Here is a 22,096-nt window from a genome sequence, read left to right as displayed (position 1 = left end):
TAAGGAGCTGTGGGGGTTATTCTGAGTTGATTGCTCAGTGGCTACTTTTAGCAGCCGTGCAAACGCATTGTTGCCGCCCACTGGGGAGTGTATTTTCACTTTGCAAAAGTGCGAACGCTTGTGCAGCAGAGCGCCTGCAAAATCATTTTGTGCAAAACAAGACTAGCCCTGTAGTTACTCTTCGTGTACGTTGATTCTAACGACGGAGGGCGTTCACCCAGCCACGCCTGCGTTTTTCCCGACACGCCTGCGTTTTTCTAAGCACTCCATGAAAACGGTCGGTTGACACCGAGAAATGCCCACTTCATGTCAATCTTCCTGCGTTCGGCCATGCGACTTAAAGCTTCGCTAGAACCTGTACAAAACCACGATGCTCTTTTGTACCTGTACGTTGCGCGTGTGCATTGTGGTGCATATGCATGCGCAGATTAGCCATTTTTTTCACTGATCGCTGCGCAGCGAACAACGGCAGATAGCGATCAACTCGGAATGACCCCTTTAGTGTCAACCTGCAAAAGCTGCTACCAGCACTAGGCTCTCACAGGCTGAGCATTAAACAAAATATACAGCTGGAAATAAAACCACTGTTAAATGGAGCCCTTTGTCTGATACTTTAACCACCTATTTGCCAATTGATGCCTGGATTTATATTCCAGTAAGGAAGATCATATGCTTGTGTAATCTGCTTGGTTTGACATCCACTACTCATGGAAGCTAAGTACAGTATATTTATTTTAAGCATTGTTTTGATGTCATGTGTTAGAATGTACATATGGATAGAACTCTCAACAGCTTTGAACATTTGTACTAAACAGATGTTATGGTGCTAATTGAATTCCTTACTACATTGGAAAATGTCTTAACTAAGACAGTTGACCAGTCCTAGATTTCATAGTTGTACACACCCATTATCCATTCCTACCACTTAATCATCCTGCAAGGCTTGATTCACCATATTCCAGAAGGCAGTTAAATCATTTCCATCCTTTGGCCATATGAGGTATGTCTTCTCTTTTAACAATCTTCTCATCTGGTGATAAGGGGAGAGCCGGTGATTGGGGATTTTCTCTAAAAACAACAAAATGAGTACATCAGCATGCTCATCAAAAAGGCGATAGCTGGCCACCTGCATTTCCTTTGAACACCATTCACTGGCTAAGTAGTGTCTACTGATGACACAAATTGTTTTTCGGCTGCTGTAGATGCTATCAACGATATTGTCCACAATAGCCTTTCCTGGTTCAAAGTCCCGGTGATGAAGACAGAGCTTCCAGTTATTGGTTTCTTCTAGGTTTGGTACGAGTTGACTAAAAACCCACTCTTCATCACTACAGTTATAGGAGATGAAAGCATCAAACTGATGCTCTTGTTTCTTCCCTTTGTATTTCCTGTCGTACAAATAACCTTGGAGCATGTAATAGTAGTGCACAATTTGCCGACTCAAAAACTTCCACACTGTCAAAGACACCAATAGAATGCTGATACACACAGATGTGGACACAAAGAGTATAAAGTCATAATTAGGCCTACAGGAATCCGTGTTAAAAGTGGAAAATTTCTGTTCCCTTTTGGATGGAGGATAAGCACACTGAAAATCATAAAAATAGAGTACTTGGGTTTTTACATCAGATTGTACCCAATTTAGAAACCATTGGTTGTCACAGCTGCAGTACAGTGGGTTACTGCGTAGGTCTAGGAACTTGAGAGATGGTAGTGCCTGATGTTGCTTGTCAGTGAACGTGCTTAGCTCATTACCTGCGGCTCGAAGGACCACTAGTTTGGAAAAATTCAATGAATTGATAAAGTCAAGTGTTTCAAGCTTCATTCGATTGAGGTGGAGTTCAGTCAAATTGCATACAGGCTCTAACAGACTCTTATGCAGGGTCTGGATAGGATTATTGCTCAGGTCCAGTTCTTTGAGCTGTGGAATATATAAAAGCACATTTTTGTCAATTTCGGACAGGGCTAAATTTCCAATTAGGACTTTATTTAAAGCCACCAAGCCTTCAAAAATATTAACTGGCAAATTCCTCATGCCATTGTGACCCTGACTATTAAGAGTAAGAAGCTTTAAAGATTTCAATATTTGGAAAGGTGGGACATCAAGTTTTTTGGAAGATTCATATTCTATATAATTTCTAAAGAGTTGCAGTTCAACAAGTGACTTCAGTCCCCGGAAAGTATTACTTTGCAAATCATTTCTTGTTATCTTATTGCTGCCGAGTAGTAACGTTTGCAAGTTTTCAACCCCTTCGAAGGCTCCCGGGTATATGATTTCTATCTGATTATCTATCAAATTTAAGGCTTTCAAGAATGTTAAGTTTTTAAAAGTATTTGCAGTGATAGAACTTAATTTGTTTGTCCTCAATATCAGGTCCTGCAGATTTCTGAGATTAGCTGCAAATGACTCTGAAATATCAAAAAGGTAATTTTGTCCCAGGTTCAAATATTGCAGACTCCAAGTTATAGGTGATGAGGAGTGAAAAAAGAAAATCTTGTTTTCAGATAAATCTAAATATTTTAGTTGACTATATGACTTAGTGTCATTAAGATAGACTGTTGTAAGCTGATTGGAGCTGAGGTTTAATCTTTCCAAAATGGTCATCTGTGATAAGTCATCTGGAAGTGCTGTTAATTTGTTATTGGCCAATGTCAGCTGCTTAAGTGAAGATAAATGGGAAAAAGTTTCTCTAGGAACATGGACAAATGTATTGTGAGATAAATCCAAATTTTTTAAGGAAGTACAATTTTGAAATGTATTAGATGTAAACCTAGTGTAATCATTACCCTGGAGATGAAGAGTTTGAATGTTGGGGTGTTTAAGGCATATTTCTTGGATAATGTGGTCAGAGTCTGCTAGGTTTAAATGACCAAGACTAATTTCCTCCAAGGAGCTGCAACTCAGGCTATGGATAACTTGTGATACAGCAGGTGGTTTCAGTTTTATACCTTCCATGAATAATCTCTTTAGCCCCTTCAGGAAGCAGGGGTCCTGTATTGTCCACACAACAGGTGGTCCACAAAATGATATATCCAGGGAAGTTAGGTTCTCTAGGATCTGGGTTGTAAAGTTGATTGCAGAAAATGCATTTTTTGAAGCATCAATAATATGAAGTGAAGTAGATATATTTTCAATGTCTGAAGATGAAAATAATACAAGGCTACAGTTTCCAATATAAATCTCTTCCAAGCTGTGTAGCTGAAAAATAGTACCTAGAATTTTAAGTGTGCGGAGAGGGTTAGATGAGAGACCAAGAACTCTTAGATTTCCTAAAGCAGAAAAAGCCATAGGCTGTATAATCACAATGCCATTATTGTCCAATAACAGAGTACTAAGGTTTTGTAGTCCTTCAAATATGCCAGCACTTAGAGATTCTAATTTATTATTACTGAGGTTCAGTAGCTCCAGTCGAGATAGTTTCTGGAAACTTCCCATCTCAATAACCTGGATTATATTGGTTGAAATATTTAATTCCACCATGTAACAAACATTGCTAAAATCTGCAGCCTTTATAACTTCAATTCTATTAAAAGAAATGTCTAGAATGACTGTCTTTGGTGGTAGTTGCTCAGGAACATGATCTAAGTCCATCTTGTAGCAAAGAACTTTAGGTTGATCTAGATTGTGAACTTCACAGCCCCGTATTGCATAGCCGTCTCCTTGTTTGATTGAAGATAGCAATATTAACAATGTTAGTTGAATGAATATCATCTTTGTGAGTAGGACCATATGATGTATAATAAAAACAACTAGATAAAGAAACTAATCCTTGCTGGATTTCAGTCTAAACATAAATTAATTTCCAAGATTGTTTGGAACCATGCTAACTAAGTATTCTTGGTGATATCTTCAGCACTATCCATTCCAACTGTGATCATGTAGTGTTCCTCCTGGAAGATGAAATAAAAAGACAATTCTAAGGATTCCATTTTAGTAGAATGTAATGCATGTTAGTATCTCTTTTTCTCTTCTTCTCAAAAATATCCTATCAATCTTATTCATACATGCTAATCCACTCATAATATAGTGGCATGAAGAAACCTCCAAGGGTGAGATGTAATAGGGTCCGAGATCGCCGGAGGTGCGGGATGCCGGCTGATCTCAGACTTTTTTTTAAAGAGGCACTCACTACAAGGCAAGGTTTTCTTTTGTAAGTGATTGCCTCTTTAAAAAAAGTTTGAAATCGGCCAGCATCCCTCACCTCCGGTGATCTCGGACCCTACTACTCCTCACCCCATGTGTCAGGTGTCATGTAGCTGGGTATGAAAGCAATTTGTAACCTCTATGTACCTCAACCTGTACAAAGACACAAAGACTTGTTATAGCTTGTGACCATATAAAAAGCATGCTGATACGTTGTTATTATTACAGATACATGTCTTTCTTTGATTAAGTTTCTTTGTTTTAAGTTATTACTCTTAAGGGCAATAGTGGTCATTCCGAGTTGTTCGCTTGCTAGCAGTTTTTAGCAGCTGTGCAAACGCATTGTCGCTGCCCACCGGGGAGTGTATTTTCACTTTGCAGAAGTGCAAACGCCTGTGCAGCAGGACACTTGCAAAAACATTTTGTGCAAAACAAGACCAGCCCTGGACTTACTCTTCGTGTGCGTTGATTCTAACGTTGGTGGGTTGGCTTTTGACGTCACACACCCGCCCAGCGTTCGCCCAGCCACGCCAGGTTCCATTTTAAATGGAGAAAACCACCAGCAGCTGCATGTTCCACATCAGCTACACAGGCCCTATGCTTTTGTCATGGCCCTTCAACCTAAATGTCCTGTATGATGGTGATGTCGTACATATTTTTCTTCTGAACCAAAAAAACCTGATGACAATGTGTCATACTTGACAACTATACACATCATTGCAGCCCTGCCCCCCGCTATGCAACATCTACATTACCGGCATTGCAAAGCTGGGGTTGGGGGTACAATGACACGATTCACCAATCTCACTTTTCCTCTCGCTGCAGATGGGTGCGGGCTGGTGCAGTCAGTTGTGGGAGTAATCAGGGGTTTCCACTAAGCTCCGTGAGACTTGCCTCCTTTTCCGGGTGGCCGGGAGTGCCACGCGATTTACGGGAGCCTCCCGGCGATTCCGGGAGAGTAGGCAAGTATGCAATGTATAACCATGTTAAACATTATTTACAAGCAGACACAACAGTCTCCCATTCTGTATCAACCCCAGTGTCATAACAAGGGTGGGGCAAATGGTGCATGTGCCCTGAGCACCAGAACAGAAGGGGCATCAGAACAGATCTTGCATTGGAATTATAGCAGACCTGACCTTGCTCTCTTAAGCTGGCTATATACCTAAAGATTGATTGTCAAATCTGGCTGGTTGTAATGAAAGCCTGGTAATGTCTGGGACCAAATGACAAAGGGGGTCATTTTGAGTTGATCGCTCGCTAGAAGTTTTTAGCACCCGGGCACACGCTAGGCCGCCACCCACTGGGAGTGTATTTTAGCTTAGCAGAAGTGCAAACGTTTTTATCGCAGAGCGCCTGCAAAAAAATGTTGTGTAGTATAAGAGTAGCTCAAAACCTACTCAGCGCTTGCGATCACTTCAAACTATTCAGCTCCGGATTTGACGTCACAAACCCGCCTAGCCACACCTGCGTTTTCTCTGGCACGCCTTTGTTTTTCTTAGCAGTCCCTGAAAATGGTCAGTTGACACCCAGAAACGCCCCTCTCCTGCCAATCTTCTTGCGGTCGCCAGTGCGAATGAAAATGTCGCTAGAACCTGTGTAAAACCACAAAGTCCTTTGTACCCGCACTTCGCGCGTGCGCATTGCGGTCCATACGCATGCGCAGAAATGCCGATTTTTAGCCTGATCGCTGCGTTGCGAACAACGGCAGCTAGCGATCAACTCGGAATGACCCCCAATATGCAGCCTTTATGAAGGTTATTGAGCATCCAATGAAGCCACTGAAGTGTATCAAGTTGCCTATCAATGGTTTAGGTAATGTTTCTGTATGGGTTGCAGTTAATATACCGGCTTTCGGGATCCCTGCATTTAGGAGACCAACGCTGGAATTGCGACAGACGGTGAAATGCCGCCGGTCAGAATCCCGACATACGCATGTTATTCTCACTCGGTTGGTGAGTCCACGCTACCAACCGAGTGGGAATATAACCTGTTGGGAGCATAGCAAGCCACTGGTCCTGAAGCGTAGCGAGGGGACTTGCTACCTCGATGCTGGAATTCTGACAGATGGGATGCCGCTGTCGGTATAGTCACAACCAGCATCCAGTCTGCCGGGATATCATATGTAGTCCCACTGACCAGTAACATCAGGAAGAGCCCAATGCTATTCGCTAGGTGTTGGGGGATCCCTGAAATAAACACCACCCTTAGACTGACTTGGCTCAATGATGAGTAGCACAGACCTTTACACAAGGGGACGGAGGTTTTTCTCTTGACATATCTTTATTTTATTGAACACATGCTGACAGACAAGATATTTATATTTCTAACTTGGGATGGTGATGTCTAAAGTAGCCTTTAATTAAAAAAAATAAAAAAAAATAAACATTTGATGAGACTACGCTTGGATAAATTTTGTCCCTGTCTGTGCTTATGAAGGATCAGAGAAAATAGATCATTCATAAAGCACTACAAGTAGAGTTGCCATCCGTCCTGGATTTTACATGATCAACCTGTAATTGTCAGAGACATCCAGCATCACGTATTGAGTCAATGCTGGATGCAGTTTGTCCCATTTTGTGGGTCTGTGGCAGCTCATTTTGCATATCCAGATAGGGGTGTAGGAGTCCAATAATGGGGGGTCATTTCGAGTTGATCGCTAGCTGCCGTTGTTCGCAGCGCAGCGATCAGGCTAAAAATGGGCATTTCTGCGCATGCGTATAGGCCGCAATGCGCACGCGCATCGTACGGGTACAAAGCCCGTTGTGGTTGTGCGCAGGTTGTAGCGAAGTTTACAGTCGCACTGACGGCCGCAAGAAGATTGACAGGAAGGGGGCGTTTCTGGGTGTCAACTGACCGTTTTCAGGGAGTGTTTGTAAAAAAATCAGGCGTGTCTGAAAAAATGCAGGTGTGGCTGGGCATTCGCTGGGCGGGTCTATGACATCAAATCCGGACACAAATAGGCTGAAGTGATCGCAAGCGCTGAGTAGGTTCAGAGCTACTCTGGAACGGCACAAACTTTTTTTGCAGAGCTCGGCTGCAAAAGCGTTCGCACTTCTGCTAAGCTAAAATACACTCTTCAGTGGGCGGCGGCATAGCGTTTGCACGGCTGCTAAAACTAGCTAGCGAGCTATCAACTCGGTATGACCTCCAATGGGTCCAAGATTAATCAAGAACAGATTTACGTCTACTGGTGTATCCCAAAAGTCATGCAGGAATTGGCACCAGGGAGCCATAGCAGGGTATATCCGGAAGTACTCTGCTAACACCGCCTGCGGCTCCTTCACCAGATTTGGGTATGATCCATCTCATTGTTGGACCAATTTATTATTGGTTTATTTTACCTGTTTGCCATCATCATATGTATATTCATTGCTTCTGAGTTTTACTACTGCAGCTTATCTTTATTAATTTAATGTTTTACTGCACATCAATTTGACAATTTTTTATACGTATAGTCTCGTTATTATCTATTTCAAGAGGGTTCAGTATGACCTGACAGCAGCATCCTGACACTGAAGATCCTGACATTGGAGGGGGGTAAGTATTTTAACCCTCCTCTACCCTAACCGTCTGGGGATGGCGACTAGGACTAGCCCTCTGGGTTTGGTGGCTTGGCTAACGATCCCCCTAGTGTCTAACCCTAACCTCTCCTAGTGTCTAACCCCAACACCACCACTCCCATCTCTAAGCCTGATACTTACCTTTGGGTTTTTGGCTGTCAGTGCTCAGGGGCCGGCCTCCTGAGTGGTGTCGGAATTCCGGGGTGGGTCACATGACCACCGGCATCCTGATTGCATTCCATTTCAATACACACTGCCATTGGACTTCTATATGTGTTAGTTTAACATTGTCGAGTTTCGAATAAATTCGTGTATATTCACCTTTGAATTGTATCCTGATAAAACAAATACCCATATGTGTATACATTGTGTTTAGGGTTAAAATTGTGCACTTTCACAAAGAAGTAACTCAGTATAACCACTTCCACCACGTATGAGCTTACACTGGTTCTAGCGCCCATCCTGGCACACAACTCCTCCCTTTCTGCAGTGTGTGTATGTTTGCAGTGTTTGTGTGTGCAGTGTGAGCAGTAGGGGGACAGTGTGCAGGTGGGGTGGGGATGGGGGGTGGTGAGCTGTGATGGGAGCAATGTGAATAGTATGGGGATGTGAGGGGTGGGAGAGTAGTTATGTGGGCAGTGTGGTATAATAAGGTAATCAGCTGGGGTGGGGGACCAATAATGTGTGGGGGCAAGTGTGAGCTGTGGAAGAAAGAGGTCAGTGAGATATGAAAGGAAATTGAGAGTTATATAAAAGGGTAATGAGAAGGCTATGGGAAGATATGGAGGGAGGTAACAATAAGATATATATATATATATATATATATATTTATTTATTTATTTATTTTGAGATGGGGGTGGCCAATAATGTGCCTAGGTGCAGCCTGACCACTAAATCTTCCTCTGTCTGGACCCAGCCAGCCAGCCAAGCCATGCTGATCTGGACCTGGCCAGCCAGCCAGCCAAGCCATGCTGATCTGGACCTGGCCAGCCAGCCAAGCCATGCTGATCTGGACCTGGCCAGCCAGCCAAGCCATGCTGATCTGGACTTGGCCCCAGAAGTAAGTAAATTTATGAATGTCTCTGGATGCAACCATCCCACAGTGGACACTGACTGCCACCCCAATTACCCACTATCTCCCTGTTACCCCTGCCTTCTTGTCATCCACTATCTCCTTGTCACCCCTGCCTTCCTAGTCACCCACTACCTGTCACCCACTATCTCCCCGTCACCCCTGCCTCCCTGTCACCCACTATCTCAGAGTCACCCCTGTCTCGCAAGTCACACACGATCTCCCTGTCACCCCTGGCTCCCCAGTCACCCACTATCTCCCTGTCAACCCTGCCTTCCCTGTCACCCACTATCTCCCTGTCAACCCAGCCTCCCCATCACTCACTATCTCCCTGTCACCCCTTCCTTCCCTATTTATTTACATCTCCCTGTTACCCTCCACCTCTCCCCGTCATCCTCATCTACACTTGGGGGGTCATTATGAGTTGTTCGCACGTTATTTTTTTGTCGCAACGGAGCGAATAGTCGCTAATGCGCATGCGCAATGTCGGCAGTGCGACTGCGCCAAGTAAATGTGCTATGCAGTTAGGTATTTTACTCACGGCATTACAAAGTTTTTTCTTCGTTCTGGTGATCGTAATGTGATTGACAGGAAGTGGGTGTTTCTGGGCGGAAACCGGCCGTTTTATGGGAGTGTGTGAAAAAACGCTACCGTTTCTGGGAAAACGCGGGAGTGGCTGGAGAAACGGAGGAGTGTCTGGGCGAACGTTGGGTGTGTTTGTGATGTCAAACCAGGAACGACAAGCACTGAACTGATCGCAGATGCCGAGTAAGTGTGGAGCTACTCAGAAACTGCTAAGAAGTGTCTATTCGCAATTCTGCTAATCTTTCGTTCGCAATTTTAATATGCTAAGATTCACTCCCAGTAGGCGGCGGCTTAGCGTGTGCAAACCTGCTAAAAGCAGTTTGCGAGCGAACAACTCGGAATGACCCCCTTGGTCTCCTCTATTGTATACCACACCATTTCCCTTCCCCAGCAAGTCCTGCTGCCTGTATGTTGACAAATGTGTGTCCAGACTGATGCCTGAGGTGAGGGGCACGAAGGGGAAGCAGTGAGGCACCTGTAAAAGCACCACCATTTGCTGACCGGCTGGAGACTGAACACATGCATTCTGCACGAAACCATCACAGGAGCAGGTAAGCAGAACACGTCTCCCTCTCCACCATTTGTCCCTCTCTCCCCATGTCTCCTCTCTCTCTCTTCCCCTGGTCTCACTGTCTCTCCCCCATGTCTCCCTCTCTCTCTGCCCCATGCTCTCTGTCTCTCTCCCATGTCTCCCTCACTCTCTGCCTCTGGTCTTTCTTCACCATGTCTCCATACCTCTCTCTTAGATGTCTCCCTCACGCTCTTCTCCTTGTCTCCTGTTTGTCTCCCCTATGCCTCCCTCTCTCTCTGCCCTGGCCTCTCGGTCTTTCTCTTCAATGTCTCCTCTCTCTCTGCCCCTGGTCTCTCTCTCCCATGTCTCCCGCTCTCTCTGTCCCTCTCCCTCACTCTCTGCCCATGTTCTCTCTGTCTTTCTCCCCATGTATCCTTCCCTTTCTCTCATGTCTCCCTCTATCTCTGCCCCTGATCTCTCTCTCCCATGTCTCCTTCTCTCTATCCCATGTCTCCTCTCTCTCCCATGTTTTCGTCCCTCTCTGCCCACGGTCTCTCTCCCATGTCTCCCCCTCTCTCTGACCCTGGTCTCTCTATCTCTCTCTGTCCATGTCTCCCTCTCTCTCTGCCCTGATCTCTCTGTCTTCCTCTCCCATGTATCCTCTCTCTCTGTCCCTGGTCTCCAGCCCCCCCATATCTCCCTTTCTCTCTGCCCTGATCTTTCTGTCTCTGTTCATCTCTTTCTCTCCCAAGTCTCCCTTTCTCTCTGCCTTTGGTCTGTCTCTCTACCCCATGTCTCTCTCTCTATCTCCCCTATATCTTCCTCTCTCTCTGCCCCTGGTCTCTCTGTCTCTCTCTTTCTCTGCCCCTTGTCTCACTGTCTTTCTCTAATGTCCTAGTGGATGCTGGGGACTCCGTAAGGACCATGGGGAATAGACGGGCTCCGCAGGAGACAGGGCACTTTAAGAAAGAATTAGGAATACTGGTGTGCACTGGCTCCTCCCTCTATGTCCCTCCGCCAGACCTCAGTTAGAATCTGTGCCCGGACAGAGCTGGGTGCACTTTAGTGAGCTCTCCTGAGCTTGCTAATAAGAAAGTATATTGTTAGGATTTTTTATTTTCAGAGAGATCTGCTGGCAACAGACTCTCTGCTAGGTGGGACTGAGGGGAGAGAAGCAGACCTACTCACTGTGGATAGGTCATGCTTCTTAGGCTACTGGACACCATTAGCTCCAGAGGAATCGAACACAGGAACGCACCCTTGGTCGTCCGATCCCGGAGCCGCGCCGCCGTCCCCCTCGCAGAGCCAGAAGCCAGAAGCTGGCGTGTGAAGCAAGAAGACTTTGAAAGCGGCGGCAGAAGACTCCAGTCTTCATATGAGGTAGCGCACAGCACTGCAGCTGTGCGCCATTGCTCCCACATTAAACCCGCACACTCCGGTCACTGTAGGGTGCAGGGCGCGGGGGGGGGGGGCGCCCTGGGCAGCAATTAAGTACCTCTTGGCATAAAAGAGCATATATACAGTTGGGCACTGTATATATGCATGAGCCCCCACCATTATTTACACAAAATCGCGGGACAGAAGCCCGCCGCTGAGGGGGCGGGGCTTCTTCCTCAGCACTCACCAGCGCCATTTTCTCTCCACAGCTCCGCTGAGAGGAAGCTCCCCAGGCTCTCCCCTGCAGAATCACGGTAGAAAGAGGGTAAAAAGAGGGGGGGGGGGGCACATAAATTTAGCGCAAAATCAGTATACAGCAGCTACTGGGTAAACACTAAGTTACTGTGTAATTCCTGGGTCATAAAGCGCTGGGGTGTGTGCTGGCATACTCTCTCTCTGTCTCTCCAAAGGGCCTTGTGTGTGTGGTGTGTCGGTATGCTTGTGTCGACATGTTTGAAGAAGAAGGCTATGTGGAAGCAGAGCAGGTGCAGATGAATGTGGTGTCTCCGCCGACGGCGCCGACACCTGATTGGATGGATATGTGGAAGGTGTTAAATGATAATGTAAACTCCTTGCATAAAAGGTTGGATAAAGCTGAAGCCTTGGGACAGTCAGGGTCTCAACCCATGCCTGATCCTACAGCGCAGAGGCCGTCAGGGTCTCAGAAGCTCCCACTATCCCAAATTGTTGACACAGATATCGACACGGATTCTGACTCCAGTGTCGATGGCGATGATGCAAAGTTGCAGCCTAAAATGGCTAAAGCCATCCGCTACATGATTATAGCAATGAAGGATGTATTGCACATCTCAGAGGAAAACCCTGTCCCTGACAAGAGGGTTTATATGTTTGGTGAAAAAAGGCAAGAGGTGACTTTTCCCCCTTCACATGAGTTACATGAGTTATGTGAAAAAGCTTGGGATTCTCCTGATAGGAAAATGCAGATTTCCAAACGGTTACTTATGGCGTATCCTTTCCCACCAACGGACAGGTTACGCTGGGAGTCATCCCCTAGGGTAGACAAAGCTTTGACACGCTTATCTAAGAAGGTAGCCCTGCCGTCACAGGATACGGCCACCCTAAAAGATCCTGCGGATAGAAAGCAGGAAGGTATCCTGAAGTCCGTTTATACACATTCAGGTACCCTACTAAGGCCGGCAATTGCGTCGGCCTGGATGTGTAGTGCTGTAGCAGCATGGACAGATACTCTGTCTGAGGAACTTGATACCTTGGACAAGGATACTATATTACTGACCCTGGGGTATATAAAAGACGCTGTCCTATATATGAGGGATGCCCAGAGAGACATTTGCCTACTGGGCTGTAGAATAAATGCCATGTCAATTTCTGCCAGAAGGGTCCTGTGGACTCGGCAATGGACAGGTGATGCCGACTCAAAAAAGCACATGGAGGTTTTACCTTATAAGGGTGAGGAATTGTTTGGGGACGGTCTCTCGGACCTAGTTTCCACAGCTACGGCTGGGAAGTCAACTTTTTTGCCATATATTCCCTCACAACCTAAGAAAGCACCGTATTACCAAATGCAGTCCTTTCGATCACAAAGAGGCAAGAAAGTCCGAGGTGCGTCTTTTCTTGCCAGAGGCAGGGGTAGAGAAAAGAAGCTGCACAATACAACTAGTTCCCAGGAACAGAAGTCCTCCCCGGCTTCCACTAAATCCACCGCATGACGCTGGGGCTCCACAGGTGGAGCCAGGAGCGGTGGGGGCGCGTCTCCGAAATTTCAGCCACCAGTGGGTTCGCTCACGGGTGGATCCCTGGGCTATACAGATTGTGTCTCAGGGATACAAGCTGGAATTCGAAGTGATGCCCCCTCACCGTTACCTCAAATCGGCCCTGCCAGCTTCCCCCATAGAAAGGGAAGTAGTGTTAGCGGCAATTCACAAATTATATCTCCAGCAGGTGGTGGTAAAGGTTCCCCTCCCTCAACAGGGAAGGGGTTACTATTCCACATTGTTTGTGGTACCGAAACCGGACGGTTCGGTCAGACCCATATTGAATATAAAATCCCTGAACATTTACCTGAAAAGGTTCGAGTTCAAGATGGAATCGCTCAGGGCAGTAATTGCAAGCCTGGAAGAGGGGGATTTTATGGTGTCTCTGGACATAAAGGATGCTTACCTGCATGTCCCCATTTATCCACCTCATCAGGAGTACCTCAGATTTGTGGTACAGGACTGTCATTACCAATTCCAGACGTTGCCGTTTGGTCTGTCCACGGCACCGAGAATATTTACCAAGGTAATGGCAGAAATTATGGTGCTTCTGCGAAAGCAAGGAGTTACAATTATCCCATACTTGGACGATCTCCTCATAAAGGCGAGGTCCAGAGAGCAGTTGCTGATCAGCGTAGCACACTCTCGGGAGGTGTTGCAACAGCACGGCTGGATTCTGAATTTTCCAAAGTCGCAGCTGATTCCTACGACGCGTCTGCCCTTCCTGGGCATGATTCTGGACACAGACCAGAAGAAGGTGTTTCTCCCGGCGGAGAAGGCCCAGGAGCTCGTGACTCTGGTCAGAGACCTCTTAAAACCAAAACAGGTGTCGGTGCATCAATGCACGCGAGTCCTGGGAAAGATGGTGGCGTCATACGAAGCCATTCCCTTCGGCAGGTTCCATGCGAGGACCTTTCAGTGGGATCTGTTGGACAAGTGGTCCGGATCGCATCTTCAGATGCATCGACTGATCACCCTATCCCCCAGGGCCAGGGTGTCTCTTCTGTGGTGGCTGCAGAGTGCTCACCTTCTTGTGGGCCGCAGGTTCGGCATACAGGACTGGATCCTGGTGACCACGGATGCAAGCCTCCGAGGGTGGGGGGCAGTCACTCAGGGAAGAAATTTCCAGGGGCTGTGGTCAAGTCAGGAGACTTGTCTGCACATCAATATCCTGGAACTAAGGGCCATATACAACGCCCTGAGTCAAGCGGAGCCTCTGCTTCGCGACCAACCGGTGCTGATTCAGTCAGACAACATCACCGCAGTGGCTCATGTAAACCGCCAGGGCGGCACAAGAAGCAGGGTGGCGATGGCAGAAGCCACCAGAATTCTTCGCTGGGCGGAGAATCATGTGCAAGCACTGTCAGCAGTGTTCATTCCGGGAGTGGACAACTGAGAAGCAGACTTCCTCAGCAGGCACGACCTCCACCCGGGAGAGTGGGGACTTCATCAAGAAGTCTTCACACAGATTACAAATCGATGGGAACTGCCACAGGTGGACATGATGGCATCCCGCCTCAACAAAAAGCTACAAAGGTATTGCGCCAGGTCAAGAGACCCTCAGGCGATAGCTGTGGACGCACTAGTGACACCGTGGGTTTTCCAGTCGGTTTATGTGTTTCCTCCTCTTCCTCTCATTCCCAAGGTGCTGAGAATCTTAAGAAAAAGAGGAGTGAGAACAATACTCATTGTTCCGGATTGGCCAAGAAGGACTTGGTATCCGGAACTGCAAGAAAGGCTCACAGAGGACCCATGGCCTCTGCCTCTCAGACAGGATCTGTTGCAACAGGGGCCCTGTCTGTTCCAAGACTTACTGCGGCTGCGTTTGACGGCATGGCGGTTGAACGCCGGATCCTAGCGGAGAAAGGCATTCCGGATGAGGTTATTCCTACGCTGATAAAGGCTAGGAAGGACGTGACAGCAAAACATTATCACCGTATATGGCGAAAATATGTTGCTTGGTGTGAGGCCAGGAAGGCCCCTACAGAGGAATTCCAGCTGGGCCGTTTCCTTCACTTCCTACAGTCGGGAGTGACTATGGGCTTAAAATTAGGGTCCATTAAGGTCCAGATTTCGGCCCTATCCATTTTCTTTCAAAAGGAACTGGCTTCTCTTCCTGAAGTTCAGACGTTTGTAAAGGGAGTGCTGCATATTCAGCCCCCTTTTGTGCCACCAGTGGCACCTTGGGATCTTAACGTGGTGTTGAGTTTCCTGAAATCTCACTGGTTTGAGCCACTTAAGACCGTGGAGTTAAAATATCTCACGTGGAAGGTGGTCATGCTATTGGCCTTAGCTTCGGCTAGGCGTGTGTCAGAATTGGCGGCTTTGTCATGTAAAAGCCCCTATCTGGTTTTCCATATGGACAGGGCAGAATTATGGACTCGTTCGCAATTTCTGCCGAAGGTGGTGTCATCTTTTCATTTGAACCAACCTATTGTGGTGCCTGCGGCTACTCGTGACTTGGAGGATTCCAAGTTACTAGATGTAGTCAGGGCTTTGAAGATTTATGTAGCCAGAACGGCTGGAGTCAGGAAAACTGACTCGCTGTTTATCCTGTATGCATCCAACAAGCTGGGTGCTCCTGCTTCAAAGCAGACTATTGCTCGCTGGATCTGTAACACGATTCAGCAGGCTCATTCTGCGGCTGGATTGCCGCCTCCAAAATCAGTAAAAGCCCATTCCACAAGGAAGGTGGGCTCTTCTTGGGCGGCTGCCTGAGGGGTCTCGGCATTACAGCTCTGCCGAGCAGCTACTTGGTCGGGTTCAAACACTTTTGCAAAATTCTACAAGTTTGATACCCTGGCTGAGGAGGACCTTGTGTTTGCTCATTCGGTGCTGCAGAGTCATCCGCACTCTCCCGCCCGTTTGGGAGCTTTGGTATAATCCCCATGGTCCTTACGGAGTCCCCAGCATCCACTAGGACGTTAGAGAAAATAAGATTTTACTTACCGGTAAATCTATTTCTCGTAGTCCGTAGTGGATGCTGGGCGCCCGTCCCAAGTGCGGACTTCTTCTGCAATACTTGTATATAGTTATTGCTTACATAAGGGTTATGTTATGGTTGCATCAGGTTGGGCTAATGCTCTGTTGTTGTTCATACTGTTAACTGGGTAAGTTTATCACGAGTTGTACGGTGTGATTGGTGTGGCTGGTATGAGTCTTACCCTGGATTCCAAAATCCTTTCCTTGTACTGTCAGCTCTTCCGGGCACAGTTTCCTTAACTGAGGTCTGGAGGAGAGACATAGAGGGAGGAGCCAGTGCACACCAGTATTCCTAATTCTTTCTTAAAGTGCCCTGTCTCCTGCGGAGCCCGTCTATTCCCCATGGTCCTTACGGAGTCCCCAGCATCCACTACGGACTACGAGAAATAGATTTACTGGTAAGTAAAATCTTATTTTCTCTCCCATGTCTCCTCTCTTTCTCCCCATGTCTTCTTCTTTCTGTCTCTCCCATGTCTCCCTCTCTCTCTACCCCATGTCTCTGTTTCTCTCCCGCTCTGTCTCTCCCCTCATGTCTCGATTTCTCTCTAACCCTGGTCTCTCTGTCTCTCTATTGCTCTGCCCCTTGACTCTCGGTCTTTCTCTACCATGTCTCTTCTCTGTCTGTCCCTGGTTTCTCTCCCCCATGTCTCCCTCACTCTCTGCCCTGATTTTTCTGTCTCTCTCTTGCTCTGCCCCTGGTCTCGCCCTCTTCCATGTCTCCTTCTCTCTCTGCCCCTGGTCTCTCTGTCTCTCTTTCTCTGCCCCTGGTCTCTTTCTCTCATGTCTCCTCTCTTTCTGTCCCTGGTCTCTCTGCCTCTCTCTTCCCTGTCTTTTTCTCTCCCCCATGTCTCTCTCTCTTCCATGTCTTCCTCTCCCATGTCTTCTCTCTGTCCCTGGTCTCTATGTCTCCCTCTCTCTCTGCCCCTGGTCTCTATCTCTCTCTCTGCCCGTGGTCTCTCTCACACATGTCTGCCTCACTCTCTGTTCCTGGTCTCTGTGTCTCCCTCTGTCTCTGCCCCTGGTCTCCCTATCTCTCTCTCTGCCCCTGGTCTCTCACACGTCTTCCTCACTCTCTGTTCCTGGTCTCGCTCTCTCTTCCATGTTTCCCTCTCTCTCTCTTTGCCCCTGGTCTCTCTCTCTGCCCCTGGTCTCTCTCAGACATGTTTCCCTCTCTCTCTGTCCTTGGTCTCTCTCTTTTCCATGTCTCCCCCTCTCTCTCTGCCCCTGGTCTCTCGATCTTTCTCTACCATGTCTCCTCTCTTTTTGTCCCTGGTCTCTATGTCTCTCTCTTTCTTCCATGTCTTTCTCTCTCACCCATGTCTCTCTCTCCTTCTCTCGGCCCCTGGTCTCTCTCTCTCTCTCTCTCTCTATCTATCTCTATCTGCCCCTGGTCTTTCTCACACATCACCTTCTCTTTCTGCCCCTGGTCTCTCTGTCTCTACCATGTTTCCCTTTCTCTCTGCCCCTGATCTATGTGTCTCTGTCTCTCTCTCATGTCCCTTTCTCTCTCTGCCCCAGGTCTTCCTTTTTCTCTACCCCTGGTCTCCCTCTTTCTCCCCACTCCCCACTTCTTCCTTTCTCTCTCCCCCATATCTACCTCTTGCACTGTCCCTGGTCTCTCTCTCTCTGTCCCTGGTCTCGCTTTCCCCAGTTGACCACATCCCTTTCTCAGAAGAGCAGGTATCTTCAGCACACGCAGAGATACTTTTTTTAGGGATGAGGATGGCCTGGGTCACTGCACTATATAATATGGGCTTGGAAAAATGAAGGCCCACATTGATGTGGATTAAATTAAGAGTTCATATTTACTTCAGTAGACTTTTAAGAATATTTACCTTCCTTCTACCACCCTGGAAGGTTCACCAATTTGTGTTGGTTTGTGTTGGTCATTAACATTCTACATGAAACAGATGGACCATTATTGGAAAAAACATGGACATAGACTTTTTAAGGCCAGGGTCGGCACACCCCATAAAGGATATTGACATACTGCAGTAAACATTGCATCACCATCAAGGATATATATTTCCAGCTCCCTTGAGTTCCAGAGGATAACCTTAGCAATGGTACAACTGATGTACCTATATATTGCGCCGACCAAACTCATTGCACGATATATATCAGTACATCACAGTTACCTGCATGCTGTGGTCCTCGGGGTTGGCCCATCTGATGTGCAGTGCATCAAATGGGATAACCCCACTGACAGTGGCCGGAAACGCGTAACCACAGGTACATACTATGCAATGTGGCCTATACATCGTTTCAATCCATGTCGGAACAATATACAGTATATCATCCGATATGTTGCATAGTGTGGACTCAACTTTACTCAAACACAATCAGTTTCTGTCCCAACATATCACATATTTTCAAGGACAGATGATGACTTTGGGTGTACAGACTTTGCACAGACTTGAACCCTTACAGTATCCACACTTGTATCGTATTCATCCTATACTGCTTTAGGAGGTGATGGGGCTCTTGAGACAAACACTGTAAGCTCACGTGGTTAGAGTGAACAAAAGTCCCTTGGCAGCAGCTACTGTGCTGTCATGACAAAAAAGGCAGTTGGTTGCAGTTGTGTGTGTATTACTGCAAATAAGGAGCCACTGAATGCACTTGGTGAGGCGAAATCTTTGTCTACTTTGTACTTTGTAAGTGTATATTGGCAAGTACAGATGGCAGAGCATAATAGAGAGAAAACTATGATTGCTGTCCAATATGTGCGACTTTTACATTGGTATCTACAGTAGATGAGCTAAAACTTAATAAGTAAATAAAAGTAGCATTGCAAAGTGGTTTGACCTTACTATTAGGAGCAAGCCCATTTGGCTAAAGCTGCGTACACACTAGACGATACGCTACATGAGCAATACTGTCAGTGTTTCCCCTTTAACTCCTAGCTGAAGAAGGTAGTGCATACACACTGAACAATATCGCTAACGATATCGTTCAGTGATGTCATTCTACTTCGTCGTCAACGACATAGGGGGTATTCTATTGAAGTTGGAAACTGCCGTCTTGTCCGAAAGACAGCAGTTTCCGACTGTTTTAGGTTGAAAGGGGTTCCGACGTATTTTATGCGACCCCATTTTGTCCAACAAGTCAGGATATCCGACTTGTCGAAACATGTCGGAAAGCATTCGGATAGCGGCTTCAGCAACTGATTCACATGCATTGTCGGAAACGCAGACAAACACGACAGGTTTTAGCTCCGTTTCCAACAATGTCAATCTGGCTTTAAAAAAAGTCAGATTGGCAATGTTGGGAACGGGCCAAACCTGTCGGCTTTGGCTGGGCATTGAATACTCCATGTCTGATCTTTTCCGTCGTAAAAGGATCCAACATGAATTGAATACACCCCATAGTCAAAATTGACCTGTCTGTACAAACACTGCAGTGTGACTTTAGCACATGCGCAATGGATAACAATCTCTCCACTTGCGTCAATATCAGCAATTGCTTCTGCATTTGAATCAGCACCACTGTTACTTTAGACCCTAAACCGATGCCAGTCAGTTTTGAATTGAAGCCAAAACTATCACTTAGTAAATTTACCCCTAAATCATATTGTAATCCATTAAACTATGTCCATACAGTTTATTTTATACCAGTGTCAAATACTTAAAAAATTGTTTTGATCCACGATTTTATTAAACTTGATATACATTTGAAAAAAAGTGCTTCTAAATATGAGTGGATCTTTGTGTGAGTTTTTCTTTTAAAACTGTTACATTCCTTTGTGAAAATTATCTAATTTATCAAGTATATTTAGCACAGTAGCACAGTGTGAGCCTCTCACACACAGTGACTGTGCGGCACAAGTGTATGCCTGCTCTTCTGGGTTCTGCTCTGTTGCAGGCAGTTATGGAACATAGCAGCAGATCTGCTGGCCAGGATTCCCGTGCCCTGCACCGGCCTCATCTAGTGGGGTCTGCTGTGTGGTGTTCTGGTCTGGGTACTGGGTAGTGCAGTCCAGGTGAGTCTCTCCCCAGGGTAAGAGTGGATTGGTGAGGGGATACAGGGCTTTGGGATGGGGTGGTGGAGCTGGGAATGTAGCATTGAGTAATTGGATAAAGAAATAATGTGGGATGTGTGGGAGGAAGGAGATAGGGAGAGACAGATTGTGCTTGGTGTGTGTGTGGGGGAGGAAGGATAGAAATACTTATATATATATATATATATATATATATATATAAACATAGAAACATAGAATTTGACGGCAGAGAAGAACCACTTGGCCCATCTAGTCTGACCCTTTTTTTTTTTTTTTTAGGTAATCTCAAGCCTTTTTGAACCTTAATTCTTTGTAAGGATATTCATATGCCTATCCCAAGCATGTTTAAATTGCTCTACAGTCTTAGCCTCTACCACCTCTGATGGGAGGCTTTCCACTTATCCACTACCCTTTCTGTGAAGTAATTTTTCCTTACATTTCCCCTGAACCTGCCTCCCTCCAGTTTCAGTGTATGTCCTCGAGTTCTAATACTTCTCTTCCTTTGAAGAATGTTTTCCTCCTGAACTTTGTTAAAACCTTTGGTATATTTGAAAGTTTCTATCATGTCTCCCCTTTCCCTTCTCTCCTCCATACTATACATGTTAAGATCTTTTAGCCTTTCCGGGTAAGTTTTGTGATGTAGGCCATGCACCATTTTAGTTGCCCTTCTTTGTACACTCTCTAATGTATTTATATCCTTCTGGAGATATGGTCTCCAGAACTGGACACAGTATTCCAGATGAGGCCGCACCAATGACCTATACAGTGGCATTATTACTTCTCTTTTCCTGCTACTGATTCCTCTCCCAATGCAACCAAGCATCTGACTTACCTTTCTCATTGCTTTGTTGCTTTGCTTTCCTGCCTTTAAGTCACCTGAAATAGTGACTCCTAAATCCCTTTCCTCCTCAGTAGTTTCCATTATAGTACTCTTGATACTATATTTAGCCTTTGGGTTTTTGAGACCCAAGTGCATGATTTTGCATTTTTTAGCATTAAACTGTAGTTGCCATGTTCTTGACCATTTTTCAAGCCTAGCTAGGTCATCAATCATTTGTTTTACCCCTCCTGGTGTGTCTACCCTGTTGCATATCTTTGTATCATCTGCAAAAAGGCATACTTTCCCTTCAATACCATTTGCAATGTCACCAACAAAAATAATAAAGAGAACTGGTCCGAGTACAGATCCCTGGGGTACTCCACTGGTAACATTTCCCTCCATAGATTGCACTCCATTTACTACAACTGTCTGTTTCCTATCCTGCAACCAGGTTCTTATCCATTTAACTATTTTATAATCCACCCCCACACTTTCAGGTTTATTTAGCAGTCTGCGATGTGGGACAGTGTCAGATGCCTTACTAAAGTCTAGATATGCTACATCTACAGCTCCCCCTTGAGCTATTATTTTCATCACAAAGTCAAAAAAGTCAATAAGATTTGTTTGGCATGATCTCCCACCAGTAAATCCATGCTGTTTTGGATCCTGTAAGTTGTTTGATTTAAGATATTCCACAACTCTTTATTTTAGTAGTTTTTCCATTACTTTCCCTACTACTGATGTAAGGCTTACTGGTCTGTAGTTACTTGCTTCCACTGTTGTACAGTGGAACTACATTTGCTCTTTTCCAGTCCTCTGGAATGGCACCTGTATTTAGTGACTGCTTAAATAATTCTGTTAATGGTGCCACCAGCACATCTTTTAGCTCTTTTAGTATCCTTGGGTGTATCCCATCTGGCCCTATTGATTTATCGACAGTTTTGAAAGTTCAGTTAGGACCTTCTCCTCTGTAAATGTACTTTCATCTACCTTATTTTTATGAATGTCCTTGCAACTTAACTGTGGCCCCTTCCCTTCTCCTTCTGTAGTAAATACTGAGCAAAAATAATTATTTAGGTATATATATATATATATATATATATATATATATATACACAATGCAGTCCCTTGGTAAGGATCAACCAGTTATCTCCCCCAATCAGGGATCAGGCGGCACTCCACGGATTTTTGAAAAAGCAGCTTTTATAAATCAAAGTGCAATCAGTGCATCAAAATGAGCATAGTACCG

The 22,096-nt window shown here is 45.9% G+C and overlaps 1 protein-coding gene across 5 annotated transcripts in view; it reads right to left on the bottom strand.

The window, feature by feature from the left end:
* Nucleotides 1-714: 714 nt before the first annotated feature.
* LOC134933080 (toll-like receptor 13) overlaps nt 715-22,096 on the bottom strand; it is an 82,402-nt gene continuing 61,020 nt past the window's right edge. For all 5 annotated transcript variants that reach the window (XM_063928031.1, XM_063928032.1, XM_063928033.1 and 2 more), the window contains one exon: nt 715-3,891. In XM_063928031.1, the coding sequence (XP_063784101.1) occupies nt 926-3,730 (2,805 nt within the window). In that variant the 5' untranslated portion in view covers nt 3,731-3,891 and the 3' untranslated portion in view covers nt 715-925. The remainder of the gene's footprint in view (nt 3,892-22,096) is intronic.

This window comes from Pseudophryne corroboree, chromosome 6 (assembly GCF_028390025.1).
Source record: "Pseudophryne corroboree isolate aPseCor3 chromosome 6, aPseCor3.hap2, whole genome shotgun sequence".
Classification (NCBI taxonomy): Eukaryota; Metazoa; Chordata; class Amphibia; order Anura; family Myobatrachidae; genus Pseudophryne; species Pseudophryne corroboree.
This window is presented reverse-complemented; position numbering and strand designations above follow the sequence as displayed.